The sequence below is a fragment of the Scyliorhinus canicula genome, chromosome 1 (genome assembly GCF_902713615.1).
Source record: "Scyliorhinus canicula chromosome 1, sScyCan1.1, whole genome shotgun sequence".
Taxonomy (NCBI): domain Eukaryota; kingdom Metazoa; phylum Chordata; class Chondrichthyes; order Carcharhiniformes; family Scyliorhinidae; genus Scyliorhinus; species Scyliorhinus canicula.
The window spans coordinates 24,014,611-24,026,729 of NC_052146.1; the positions used below are offsets into that span (position 1 = coordinate 24,014,611).

Genomic DNA, 12,119 nt, shown 5'->3' on the forward strand with positions numbered 1-12,119 from the left:
TTTCTGATCCACATCTCTAAATCACCCTCAATCCCCAGCCTCCGTATTTTCTGCAATAGCCGACCGTGGGGAACCTTATCAAACGCTTTACTGAAATCCATATACACCACATCAACTGCTCTACCCTCGTCTACCTGTTCAGTCACCTTCTCAAAGAACTCGATAAGGTTTGTGAGGCATGACCTACCCTTCACAAAACCATGCTGACTGTCCCTAATCTTGTACCTAAACTACCTTTAGAGCCACAAAACATGAGTGGGTGCCAATAATGATCTTGGAGGGCATCACAAATAAATTTAAAACTCTCTGCAATGGATGGTGTGCACTTTCCAATGAGGATCAGAGGATTTCAAGCAGGAGGGGAGACACTTTTTTTCTTCAATTACTCCCTGTGGGTCGGTTATTCTACGCTCCAACAACACTGCAAAGCAATTTCTCCTAACATCTCTCTTTATGATAGTTTTAAGTTAATATGTTGATAATGGAATACATTTCAATCCAGTAAACTATTAAACACTCACCAAGTTTGTGCTCATCATTGGTACCTCTCTCTCTCAGCCGTCTTATCAATTCAAGTTTAGCCAGGTATGGTCCCCTCAGGCGACGAGAGCCCTTTGGTTCCTCATTCAAAATTCGCTCCTCCACAAAGGTTATGGCTTCCTGTACAAAGCAGGTGACTGGACCCTCTGGACAGCTATGAAAAACAAAGAACATGGTTAGCTACCAGCATTGCACAAAAAAAACCTAGCTATGGCTTACATTTGAAGCATCCCACCATATTGGGGGCAGATTAGCCAACAACGAATAGAAAACAGGAGAGAAGACTTTTTAAAAAGAAATTTAGAGTAAATAATTATTTTTTTTCCAATTAAGGGGCAATTTAGTGTGGCCAATCCACCTAGCCTGTACATCTTTGGGTTGTGGGGGCGAAACCCACGCAAACATGGGGAGAATGTGCAAACTCCAGGGCCGGGATCGAACCTGGGACCTCGGCACCATGAGGCAGTAGTGCTAACCCACTGCGCCACCGTGCTGCCCTAGGAGAGAAAACTTGATACCAAACCATCAGCAGAAGACACAAAGGATTTTAAAAAAAATTATGCAAGACAGGACACAGTGCAACATTCTGATATTTCTTATTGGTCATTCAGGAACTTTTGTCATTACGACAAGCACAGAGAGAGCATAATAGATAGTGAAATGAATTCTGAGGCAGTTGAAGCATTCAACAGATAGATCAGATTGAGAGCTAAAGATGAATGTGTATGTTGACGTATACCCAAGTTGGAAAATGTCAAATCCTGATGGAAATATGAACTGGATGGTCTAGTTCAGACTCTCTCTCCCCGAGCAGCATTTCTGCTCGTTGAGTTGCTGTGACAGAAGTCATGGTAATAGTGACCAACCCTACCCCTCAGTAGGAGAGTAACAGATATCTGCCATGGTGTTGAGTAGGGATTGAAAACTTGAAATGGAAGTGGAAGGTAAAATAAATATATTTTAAAACATCAAAACACAATGAGAATTTGTCAGTTTCAAACTATATACCCATGAATAATCTTTTACTGCACTGTAATGCAAGTACATTGCGAAGCTTAAACACTTCTCTTCCTCCTGCTTCAGAAAATAGGTGTTTGGATTCCATTTGATAGAGGTCATATCAATGTAAAGCACAGCAATTTAATTCATTTTACAGTAAGACAATAAAGGAAAAACCACACCACTTACTGCTCTGTGTCTGCAGGTGGAGTCCAAGCATTGTCAATCAGGTGGAAGAGGGAATCAAAGTAGGATAAGTAAAATTGCCAGTCGTCTGGGCTAGAAGAGAACAGCAACAGCATTTACTGCACATCCAGAAAACCCTTAGAATTGTACTTAAAGCGTTTGTCAGACGGCAGGTGGCGGGGTTCCCTCTGCTGCCGCCGCGTGGGTTTCAGGACAGAGTGCTCTCGGGGGTGTGGGTTGGAGAGGGGAGGATCTCGGAAGCGTACCAGGTGATGCAGGAGGTAGACGAGGCCTCGGTGGAGGAGCTGAAAGGTAAATGGGAGGAGGAACTGGGTGAGGAGATTGAGGAGGGGACGTGGGCGGATGCCCTGGAAAGGGTGAACTCCTCCTCTTCTTGTGCGAGGCTTAGCCTCATACAGTTTAAGGTGCTGCATCGGGCTCACATGACCGGGACAAGGATGAGCTGGTTCTTTGGGAGTGAGGACAGGTGTATTAGGTGCTCTGGGGGCCCAGCAAACCATGTCCATATGTTCTGGGCACGCCCAGCACTGGGGGAATTTTGGAAGGGTGTAGCAAGGACGGTATCGAGGGTGGTAGGATCCAGGGTCAATCCAGGCTGGGGACTCGCAATATTTGGGGTTGCAGTGGAGCCGGGAGTGCAGGAAGCGAAAGAGGCCGGTGTTCTGGCCTTTGCGTCCCTAGTAGCCCGGCGGAGGATTCTTCTTCAGTGGAAGGATGCGAGGCCCCCAAGCGTGGAGGCCTGGGTCAATGATATGGCGGGGTTTATTAAATTGGAGAAGGTGAAATTTGCCCTAAGGGGGTCAGTGCAGGGTTTTTCAGGAGATGGCAACCATTCCTAGATCTCCTGGCAGAACGGTAAAATCAAAAGCTCAGCAGCAGCAGCAACCGGGGGGGGAAAATTATTTTTTTTTTTTTTAAAAAGAATTGTACTTAAAGATCACACATTCAATTGCTTTGATGGGCACATTTTAAAGTCAATAAGACTCGTGTATTTGTTGAGGGAAGCACACCATTAGGTTGGCATGCGTTTTCCAGCTCTTAAAGTGGCCATTATAATAGCCATTATAAAATGTTGTGTGGTCATTAACTGTGTTGAGTAATGCTTTGTTACTTCATTGATACAGTTGTGCAAGAACAAATCATACTTTATGTCTATGCAACACTTTTGAGAAACGCACAGGGTCTAAGACAATTAATCCATAAATACTTCTACCCCAATGTTAAACACTAAACAATCTCAAAATATTTTATGCCAGAGAGCTGAAATCTTAAAGACACAAAAAGTTACAAATTTTCAATATCCTTAACCAAATGATAATTAAAATCTAAATGATTCAAGGCTATTAAGTCAGATTTTGCAGCCTTGAGCGATACTTTCCATTTATTATCATTCATTGCTCATTACATTGGTAACTCTCCTTTCCTTAGAAAATGGAGCATCAGCCAATTTACTGGATCATTTTTTTTTTAAATTTAGATTACCCAATTATTTTTTCCAATTAAGGGGCAATTTAGCGTAGCCAGCCACCTACTCTGCACATTTTTGGGTTGTGGGGGCGAAACCCACGCAGGCACGGGGAGAATGTGCAAACTCCACACGGACAGTGACCCAGAGCCGGGATCGAACCTGGGACCTCAGCGCCGTGAGGCGGTTGTGCTAACCACTAGGCCACCGTGCTGCCCCTTTACTGGATCATTTAAAGAGATCGCGAATGTTGGAAACCCGAAATGAAAACAGAAAATGTTAAAATGCACAGCTGCTCAGCTGGAAGAAAGGCATTCAACTTTTTCTTTCAGATCTTGGCAAACCTGCTGTACATTTTCAACGTTTTCTGTTTTTTAGAAAAATATTTTTATTCTCCATTTTTACATTTTCCTTCAAAATTTACATCCCCCCCAACAAGCAGTAAACGGTAACAAATACAAAATCAATACCCTTAATATCAACAACCATCCCATCCTCCCAACCAACAGCCCACCTGTCAATAAATGCATCAAATAAAACAAACAACGGTGGGGAAAAAACAAAGGAGAAAAAGAAAAGGGAGTCTGGAATTCCCATGTTCACCATTAACCTATAGAGTCCGTCCCCCGTCCCTCTCTCTCTCCTCCCTCTCCCCCCCCCCCCCCCACACTCAATGCCAACACACACACACACACCCCCCCCCCCCCCATTTTCTCTTGTAAAACACCTCGCCCAAACCTCTGTTCCTTCCCCCCAACTTTCCACCCCAGCTAGACCCCTCAGACCCTGTTCTGCCAGGCTCCGATGGCCACAGCTCCTCCCCCCTCATCACCCCCATTCACTAGCCAGCTTAAACCGGCCAGCATGGAGGCCCCCACCCGGGTCCCTTTCCCCCTTGCCCGGCCCCAGGAAAACCCAGAAGTCCCCTTTAGCACACAAACCCCGCATACACACCCACACCCCAAAGACCCCTCATTACGACTGAAAGTCCCATTTCTTTCCTTGTCCGAATATACACAACGTTGGCTCCTGCAGCCCATACACGGCACGCAGTGAAACAAAAAAGAAGAAATACAGTCATGAGGCGCCATCCCAAAATAAAAGTCCTTGAATTTGTAGGTCACCCTCAGCTTCGCTGGATACACAATGCCGCACTGCACCTTGCTAATGAACAGTGCCCTCTTCACCGGGTTGAAGGCAGCCCGCCGCCTCACCATCTCCACCGTAAAGTCCTGGTGTACACGTATACCAGCCCCAGCCCACTGCACCATCCGATTCTGCTTAGCTCAGCTCAGGATCTTCTCCTTTACACTGTACCTACGGAAGCACAGAGTCACTACACTTGGCGGCTCACTCTCCTTTGGTACAGGCCTCCACGACCGATGAGCCTGATCCAGCCCATATTGGACTTCCTTCAGCGCCCCGCCTTGCTCCTGCACCTCCGCCACTGCGCTCGCCACCGCCGTCCTCACCGGGGTAATCACCTCCTCCACCAGCACTTTCAAAACCCCCCCCCCCCCCCCCCCCCCCCCTTTTCATTGCCTCTATGTGTTTTGTGAACTGCCTTTCGAAGTCCACGGCCATCACCTTAAGTTATTTCTTCAGCCGTAAGCAATGCGGCCTCCCCTGGTGCTCCAGCCTCCATTTTCTTTACCGACCCCGCGGTGACCTTTTCACTCCCCAACGGACTTTCAGTTGTTTTCAGGACCGTTTTTTTACTGATCCTCGACATTTCCCTTCCCTGTGCTGTCTCCTGACTTTTACTGCCTTTGCTGCCCTAGGACCGGGTGTTAACCCCCCGCCAATGCCGTTCCCGAACGGGAGCCCTCCAACGCGCGGCTGCCTCCCGCCGTCACCGAAAATCCAGCATTTTCTGCTTTTATTACACTAAAAAATGTCGTAGTCCAAGGTCCTCTCATGCTTAGACTATTCCATCTGTGGGTATGGTTTGAATTGAAAACACATTCATTCACATTTCAAAATGAGTTGGAAGAGGTCAGTCGGAAATTATAATTTTTTTTCTGGTTACTTTGTAATTGATGGATTCCCTCTGCTCAGTTGAGATTTGTTAATTGACTCAAATGCATTCATAAATTAAGTTCAAGAGCGACAAGTGCATTGCTTGTACAACACCACAGTCTGAGGGGCATGAACACAGGATTCTGAATTCAGAAATACAATGTTGTAATGAAGAAGTGGTCAACTATATTAAATTGGGAATTCATTGGAAGGCAAAAGACAACAGATTTTAATGAATTTTTGATTGCAGAGATACAACACTGTTCCATTAGGATACCACATGTCAGAGTTGCAAACAGAAGACAGTCAGAGGTCAGCACAAATTCAATCTAAGAAAGGGAAGGTTTCTGCAGGAATAGTCATCCTCATACCTCCCACAAGGTGACTACAATGGAACTGGAGGCTTGGACATAGAATTTACAGTCCAGAAGGAATCCATTCAGCCCATTGAGTCTGCACCAGCCCTTGAAAAGAGCACCCCACTTAAGACCACACCTCCACCCCATACCCATAACCCAGCAACACCTCCCAACCCCTTTGGACAATAAGGGCAAATTAGCATGGCCAATCCACCTGACCTGCACATCTTTGAACTGTGGGAGGAAACCGGAGCTCCTGGAGGAAATCCACACAGATACGGGGAGAACGTGCAGACTCCGCACAGACAGTGAATCAAGTCGGGAATCGAACCTAGGACCCTGGAGCTGTGAAGCAACTGTGCTAACCACTGTGCTACTGTGCCACCCACAATTGATCAGATGTATGCTCTCTCAAACACAAGTATCATATATTTTACAAAGAATAAATCATTCATGATTGCAGCCAGTGATCTTTTATATCTCATCAACAAATTTTGGTTTAGTTGCTTTAAACTTATTGCAATCATATTAGAACAATGGCCTTTTTCACAGATATAATGTGGTGAGTACAACCACATCAACTGGGTGACTGACCTGTTTGAGCAACAATTCTCGCCAAACATGGGCACCACTAATTCAGAAATGTTGGTGAGGGGGAAATACAACTTGGCTTAACGTTGACCAGCTTCATCAGACAAGCTCATTACTGATTATACCAATTGTTTGCAACTGGTTTACTTGTTAGGGCACTTTAGAGCCAATTAAGAATCAACCCAAAGCCACATGCAGATCAGACTAGGTGGGATGGAAGGAGAAGAATAAACTGGTTGAGTTTTACCCCAATCTGGAAGATTTCTATTGCTATGTTTCTAATTCAATTTCCCACTTGTCATAGTGTGATTTTAATTCATTGTATCCAAGTTGCTGTTCCAGCATCATAACGACTAAGGTACCCTTATCCCAGATGATCCTATTAATACAACTTTAAAATTTCCATTGTAAAACTAAGGCTTAAAATCTCTAATTATGAACTTCAGACTGCAATCGTAATTGCCAATCTCAGTTGCTGTAGGGCAACTACAATTTGCCATTGCCCCTGAACAAGTAACAAAACATTGGCACCAAGATGGAACTCTAATCTCTAAACAGCATTCCCCGCTAACAGAATTGTGAATGCTAACTTCAGGACACAATCAGCCTCAACTGCAGTGGCCACCACAGTTAGCCTGCCAGTCTTCACCATCATGGATCACAAATGAAGGCCACAATTTGAATAAGGTGCCAGTGGGCACCTGCTGTCCATGAAGCTACTCCCTCTAAAGAAACTGAGAAAATTCTTGGGAAAGTATAAACAGGAACTGCATTCTTCACCCTTCGAGTCCAATTATCCTTTAGGGTACACCCTCTGCTATGGAGAATTAGTAAGATAGACCCACCTTCTGACAACACACCTTTTGACAACACAACAGCAAAACAATGTATTGTTAATTGAATGGAAGAGCATATAAACGTGGCCTCTGAGAATTCTGTTAAATAAACGTGGAATTGCTCACTTGTTCAGTAAAAGTTTTCTTGACAATGCGTTGCATTCAGGCCATTTTATTAACTTTGTGTACAGCACCATACATTTCATCTCTCGACTCTGCAACTCGCTGGTCAGTTTCTCTGAGAAGAAAACCAGAATTTCCATGTATATTGTTTGACTTGAACATAAACCTGTAGAGCACCTGTCTGCTTGGACATTCTTCAGTTCGAATCCCACAATGGCAGATGGTGAAATTTGAACCCATTTGAAATCTGGAATTAAAAGTCTAATTTTTTTAAAAATTAATTTAGAGTAACCAATTCTTTTTTTTCCAATCAAGGGGCAAATCAACGTAGTCGATTCACCTACCCTGCACATCTTTTGGGTTATGGGCCCGAGACCCACGCGGACACGGGGAGAATGTGCAAACTCCACACGGACAGTGATCCAGGGCTGGGATCGAACCCGGGTCCTCAGCACCGTGAGACAGCAGTGCTAACCACCACAAATTAAAAGTCTAATGATGACCATGAAAACACTGTCAATTGTCGTGAAACCCCATCTGGTTCAATAATGTCCTTTAGGGGAGGAAATCTGCCATCTTTACCTCGTCTGGTCTGGCATACACGTGATTCCAGACCACAGAAATGTGGGTTCGCTCTGAAATGCTCTCTGAAATGGCCCAACAAACCACTCAGTGGGCAAAAGCAATTAGGCCCAGCCAGTGACGCCCACATCCCATGAATGAATAAAAATATTATCCAGTGATCCCTGCAAGAAATTGTGAGATTAGCTTTCCACTCATATGAATAATAATAATCTTTTTTATTTTCACAAGTAGGCTTACATTAACACTGCAATGAAATTACTGTGAAACGCCCCAAGTCGCCACATTCCGGCGCCTGTTCGGGTACATGGAGGGAGAATTCAGAACTCTTAGCTGGTACGGCAATTGAACCCATGCTGCTGGCCTTGTATTGCATCACAAACCAGCTGTCTAGCTTACAAACCAGCTGTCGAGCCCACTGAGCTAAACCAGCCCAGTCATTTGGGCAGAAATCTGGAGGGCTGTCCTTGCTTGTGGAACCATAGTCTCAGGACAAGAACATGGGAAGGGAAGTGGAAAAATATACGGTATAGTTCTTTTCACAAAAATCTTTCAATAAGCTAGTTCCAAGGTTACCTCCTAGTTTTCCTCTGATAACTTCCAGAGCCTCCTGATCTTTTCCAAGTCGTTCTAAAATCATTAAGTAGAGTTGCACCTATTAGCGAAAACAAAAATTGTGAAACAGATTGAAATCACATGTATTCAGAGGTTAAGAACACATTGGGGTTTCAAATTGTTTAAAATTGCTATGGTCTCACAGTCAGCTTAAAATCAGTTTGAAGAGGTACAATCTGAAGATTGAATTCCTTTCCCAACTTTATTCTAACTAGTCAAAGGGTGGGCAATGAATCAAGGTTCATTCTCATTCGATCGGCCCGAATCCAAGCACTGAACAGAGACTGCAGGACTGTGGGAGAAGACAGGATGGTGGTTATGAAGTCTGTCTTGAAAACTGGCTAAAGGGAAGTGGCTTCCAGTCTGGGAACAAACCATCTACATGCCTTCTCTAAACTAAACATGTGGGAACAAGGTTTTCATATTGCAATGAATTGCTAACAAGAAAAATTACTAATCTTAGTAATGGGTTTTTTTTGTTTTTGTTTAGCTGGTAGTCATCTGCCGGAAAAATACAACAAGGCTCAAGAAAGATGGAATAAGTTTATTAGCCAGCATATCCATCCCTGATCACTATGCAGGATCAACAAGAAAAAGGACAAAATAATACAACATAGACAAAAATACCATTCTTGTGACAATGTTGTGACTGGCAAGGAACACACTACGACTTGGGATATTCCAACTTTCTTACCTCAGCTTCTGCCTCAATCTTGTCTTCTTTCACCATCTTTTCCACCATTCGTTGTGCTAAGGGGAGGAACATTGTCTTTGATAACTTCTCATCTTGTGCTGAAATAGACTACATAAGACACAAATATGGTTTTAAAAGCCCAGGGGCAAGATATAGATTGTCAGTCCTCTTAAAAGCACAATGATAAGCACCCTTGCCACAAATATAATAACCCCCATCACCTGTCTACTGCTAGGAGGCAAATATTTGTCTATCATCAGCTTTTGTGATATTAATCCTGCATGGTCAGTGTGTGACTCAAAGTGCCAAATAGCTTTTAAATTGCCTTTTATACAACTGCTGTGGGCATATTTTATATTCAGTTATCGTGAATTAGCATTTTGTCTGGAGCAACATTTCTATTTTAAGGCAGGAAAAAACATTGCAATAAGCTTGAGAATACTCCTTCAGCATGGCACAATACCCCCAGGTGCCTCAGTGCAGCAACTGCCATCTATAAAGCACCTTTAATGCAGAAAACTGGCAAATGGTTCATGTTGCTTCAAGGTCAAACATAAGCAGATGCTCATTCATTTTGGGGAGGGCAAGGGTAAGATGGGGGAAGGAGGGGAGTGCACTTAGGAAAGACGATCAAAGATTTGGTCTAAGAGTTAGGCCCTCAAGAGGTTCTGAAAGTAGAGAGGTTTATGGAAGGAACTCTACAGAGAGTGAGGCATAAATGAGCAATGGTGGTGCTGGTTCACAGAGAGACTACAGTAGTCAAGAGTCAGAAGTGTGGAAAAAATTTACGGTGGCATTGAAGAAAGCTATAAACATTAAGAAATTTAAGAACATAAGGAATTGGAGCGGACCATATTGCCCAAAAAGCCTGATCCTCCATTCAACATGGTCATGGTTGGTTTTCTGCCTCAAATCCACTTTTTCCACATACTCCCATATCCCCTGATTTCCCGACACCGAGAATCTGTCCATCTCAGTCTTCATGATGGAGCATCCACAATTCTGTGAAGATTCCAAAAATTCCCTTTGAGTGCAGAGATTTTGCCTAATCTCAGTGCTAAATGATCAGCTCTTTATCCTGAGACTCCGCCCTGGTTCTAGATTCTTCAACCAGGGGAAATGAATTTAAGTGTCTACCCTATCAAGTCCCTTCAAAATTTTGCATGTTTCAATAAGATAACCGCTCATTCATCTAAACTCCGAAATGTATAGACCTAATTTATTCAGCCTCTTATCATTGGACAAACCTCTTCTCCCAACAACCAATCTAGTGAACCTTTGCTGTCCTGTCTCCAAGGCAAGTATATCCTTCCTTAAACAGGGAGATCAAGACAGCACACATTACTCCAGGCGTCGTCTCAAAAAACATTGTATGATTTAAAAAATTTAAAAAAATTTAGAGTGCCCAATTCATTGTTTCCAATTAAGGGGCAATTTAGCGCGGCCAATCCACCTAGCCTGCACATCTTTGGGTTGTGGGGACGAAACCCACCCAAACACGGGGAGAATGTGCAAACTCCACACGGACAGTGACCCAGAGCCGGGATCGAAACTGGGATCTTGGCGCCGTGAGGCAGCAGGACTAATCCTCTGCACCACCGTGCTGCCCTTGCATTGTATGATTTTAACAAAACTTCCTTATTCTTGTACAGCAGTCCCCTTGCAATAAATGCCAACATGCCATTTGCCTCCCTAATTACTTGCTAATTTTGTATGTCCCTCGTAAAAGTACACCCAAGTCCCTCTGAACAACAATTACAAGTTCCATGCTATTTTTTAATTCTGCTTTTTTATTCGTACTGCCAAACTGAATAACCTCACTTCCTCATATTATACTTCACCTGCCACCGTTGCCCTCAAATATCTATATCTCTTTACAGCCTCTTTGTATCCCAACAGCTTGCATTCCCACCTTGGGAATCAGCAAACTCTTTGCATTTAAGTCATTAATGCAGACTATAAATAGTTGAGGCCTCAGCACTGATCCTTGCAGCACTCCACTAGCCTGCCAACTTGAAAATGCTCCATTTATTCCAATTGTTTGCTTCCTGTCCATTTACCAATTCTCTCCATGTTGATATATTAACCCCGAGTCCGTGAGCCCTTGCCTTGTGTATGAACTCTTTCTGCGACACCTTATCAATGCCTTTTGGAAATCCAAATATACAACATCTACTGGTTCACCTCGAGTTACATTCTAAATAAAGACCTTAAAATTTGTCAAACACCATTTCCTTTCTGCAAAGCTAAGTTGACTTTACCCGAGCTTTTTTTCTTTCATAGGATTTGGGCATCGCTCGCATGGCCAACATTTGTTACCATCCCCAATTGCCCTTGAACGGAGTAGCTTGCAAGGCCATTTCAGAAGCTAGTTAAGAATAAACCACATTGTTGTCGGTTTGGAGTCACATGTAGGCCAAATCAGGACGGCAAGTTTCCTTTCAGGAAGGACATGAGTGAACCAGATGGGTTCTTACGACAACTGATGATAGCTGTCATAGTCACCATTACTGAGACGAGCATTCAATTCCAGATTTATTAACAGAATTCAAATTCCACCACCTGAGATTTAAAAATAACAATAATAAAATGATAATAATTTGAATCTATGTCCCCAGGGATTTGAACCCATGTCCCCAGGGCATGAGCCTGATTGCTAGTCCAGTGACATTACCAATGTGTCACCATTACCACTGTATCACCATCTCCCCCTGATCATACTGTGATCTTCTAAGTGCAATGTTAAGACTTACTTACTAATAAATTCCAGCATTTTCCCGATGACTGATGTCAGGCTAATTGGCCTGTAGTTCCCTCTTTTCTCTCCGCCTCCTTTCTTGAATGGCAGTGTTACATTTGCTAACTTCCAATCTGCTGAGACAGTTCTAGATTTTGAGGGACCACAATATGTTAGTGGGGGGGGGGGGGGGGGGGGGGGGGGGTGTCTCGAGGGGTAATGAATGAATGGGACTTGCAAGGTTTAGGGTGCTTGCACTGCATCTTTGGGCAAGCTGTGGAGGATGGAGCTCACATGCTGGAGGGCAGGGTGTTGGATAAATTGAGTATTGTGATAACATGAATGGGGTTTG

General features: G+C 43.8%; 1 protein-coding gene across 3 annotated transcripts in view; it reads right to left on the bottom strand.

Annotated features, from left to right (window-relative positions):
- naa25 (N-alpha-acetyltransferase 25, NatB auxiliary subunit) overlaps window positions 1–12,119 on the bottom strand; it is a 100,566-nt gene that overhangs the window by 62,904 nt on the left and 25,543 nt on the right. For all 3 annotated transcript variants that reach the window (XM_038774197.1, XM_038774137.1, XM_038774258.1), the window contains exons 6-10: window positions 9,031–9,138; window positions 8,298–8,376; window positions 7,143–7,254; window positions 1,729–1,818; window positions 522–694 (exon numbers count right to left, since the gene is read on the bottom strand). In XM_038774197.1, the coding sequence (XP_038630125.1) occupies window positions 522–694; window positions 1,729–1,818; window positions 7,143–7,254; window positions 8,298–8,376; window positions 9,031–9,138 (562 nt within the window). The remainder of the gene's footprint in view (window positions 1–521; window positions 695–1,728; window positions 1,819–7,142; window positions 7,255–8,297; window positions 8,377–9,030; window positions 9,139–12,119) is intronic.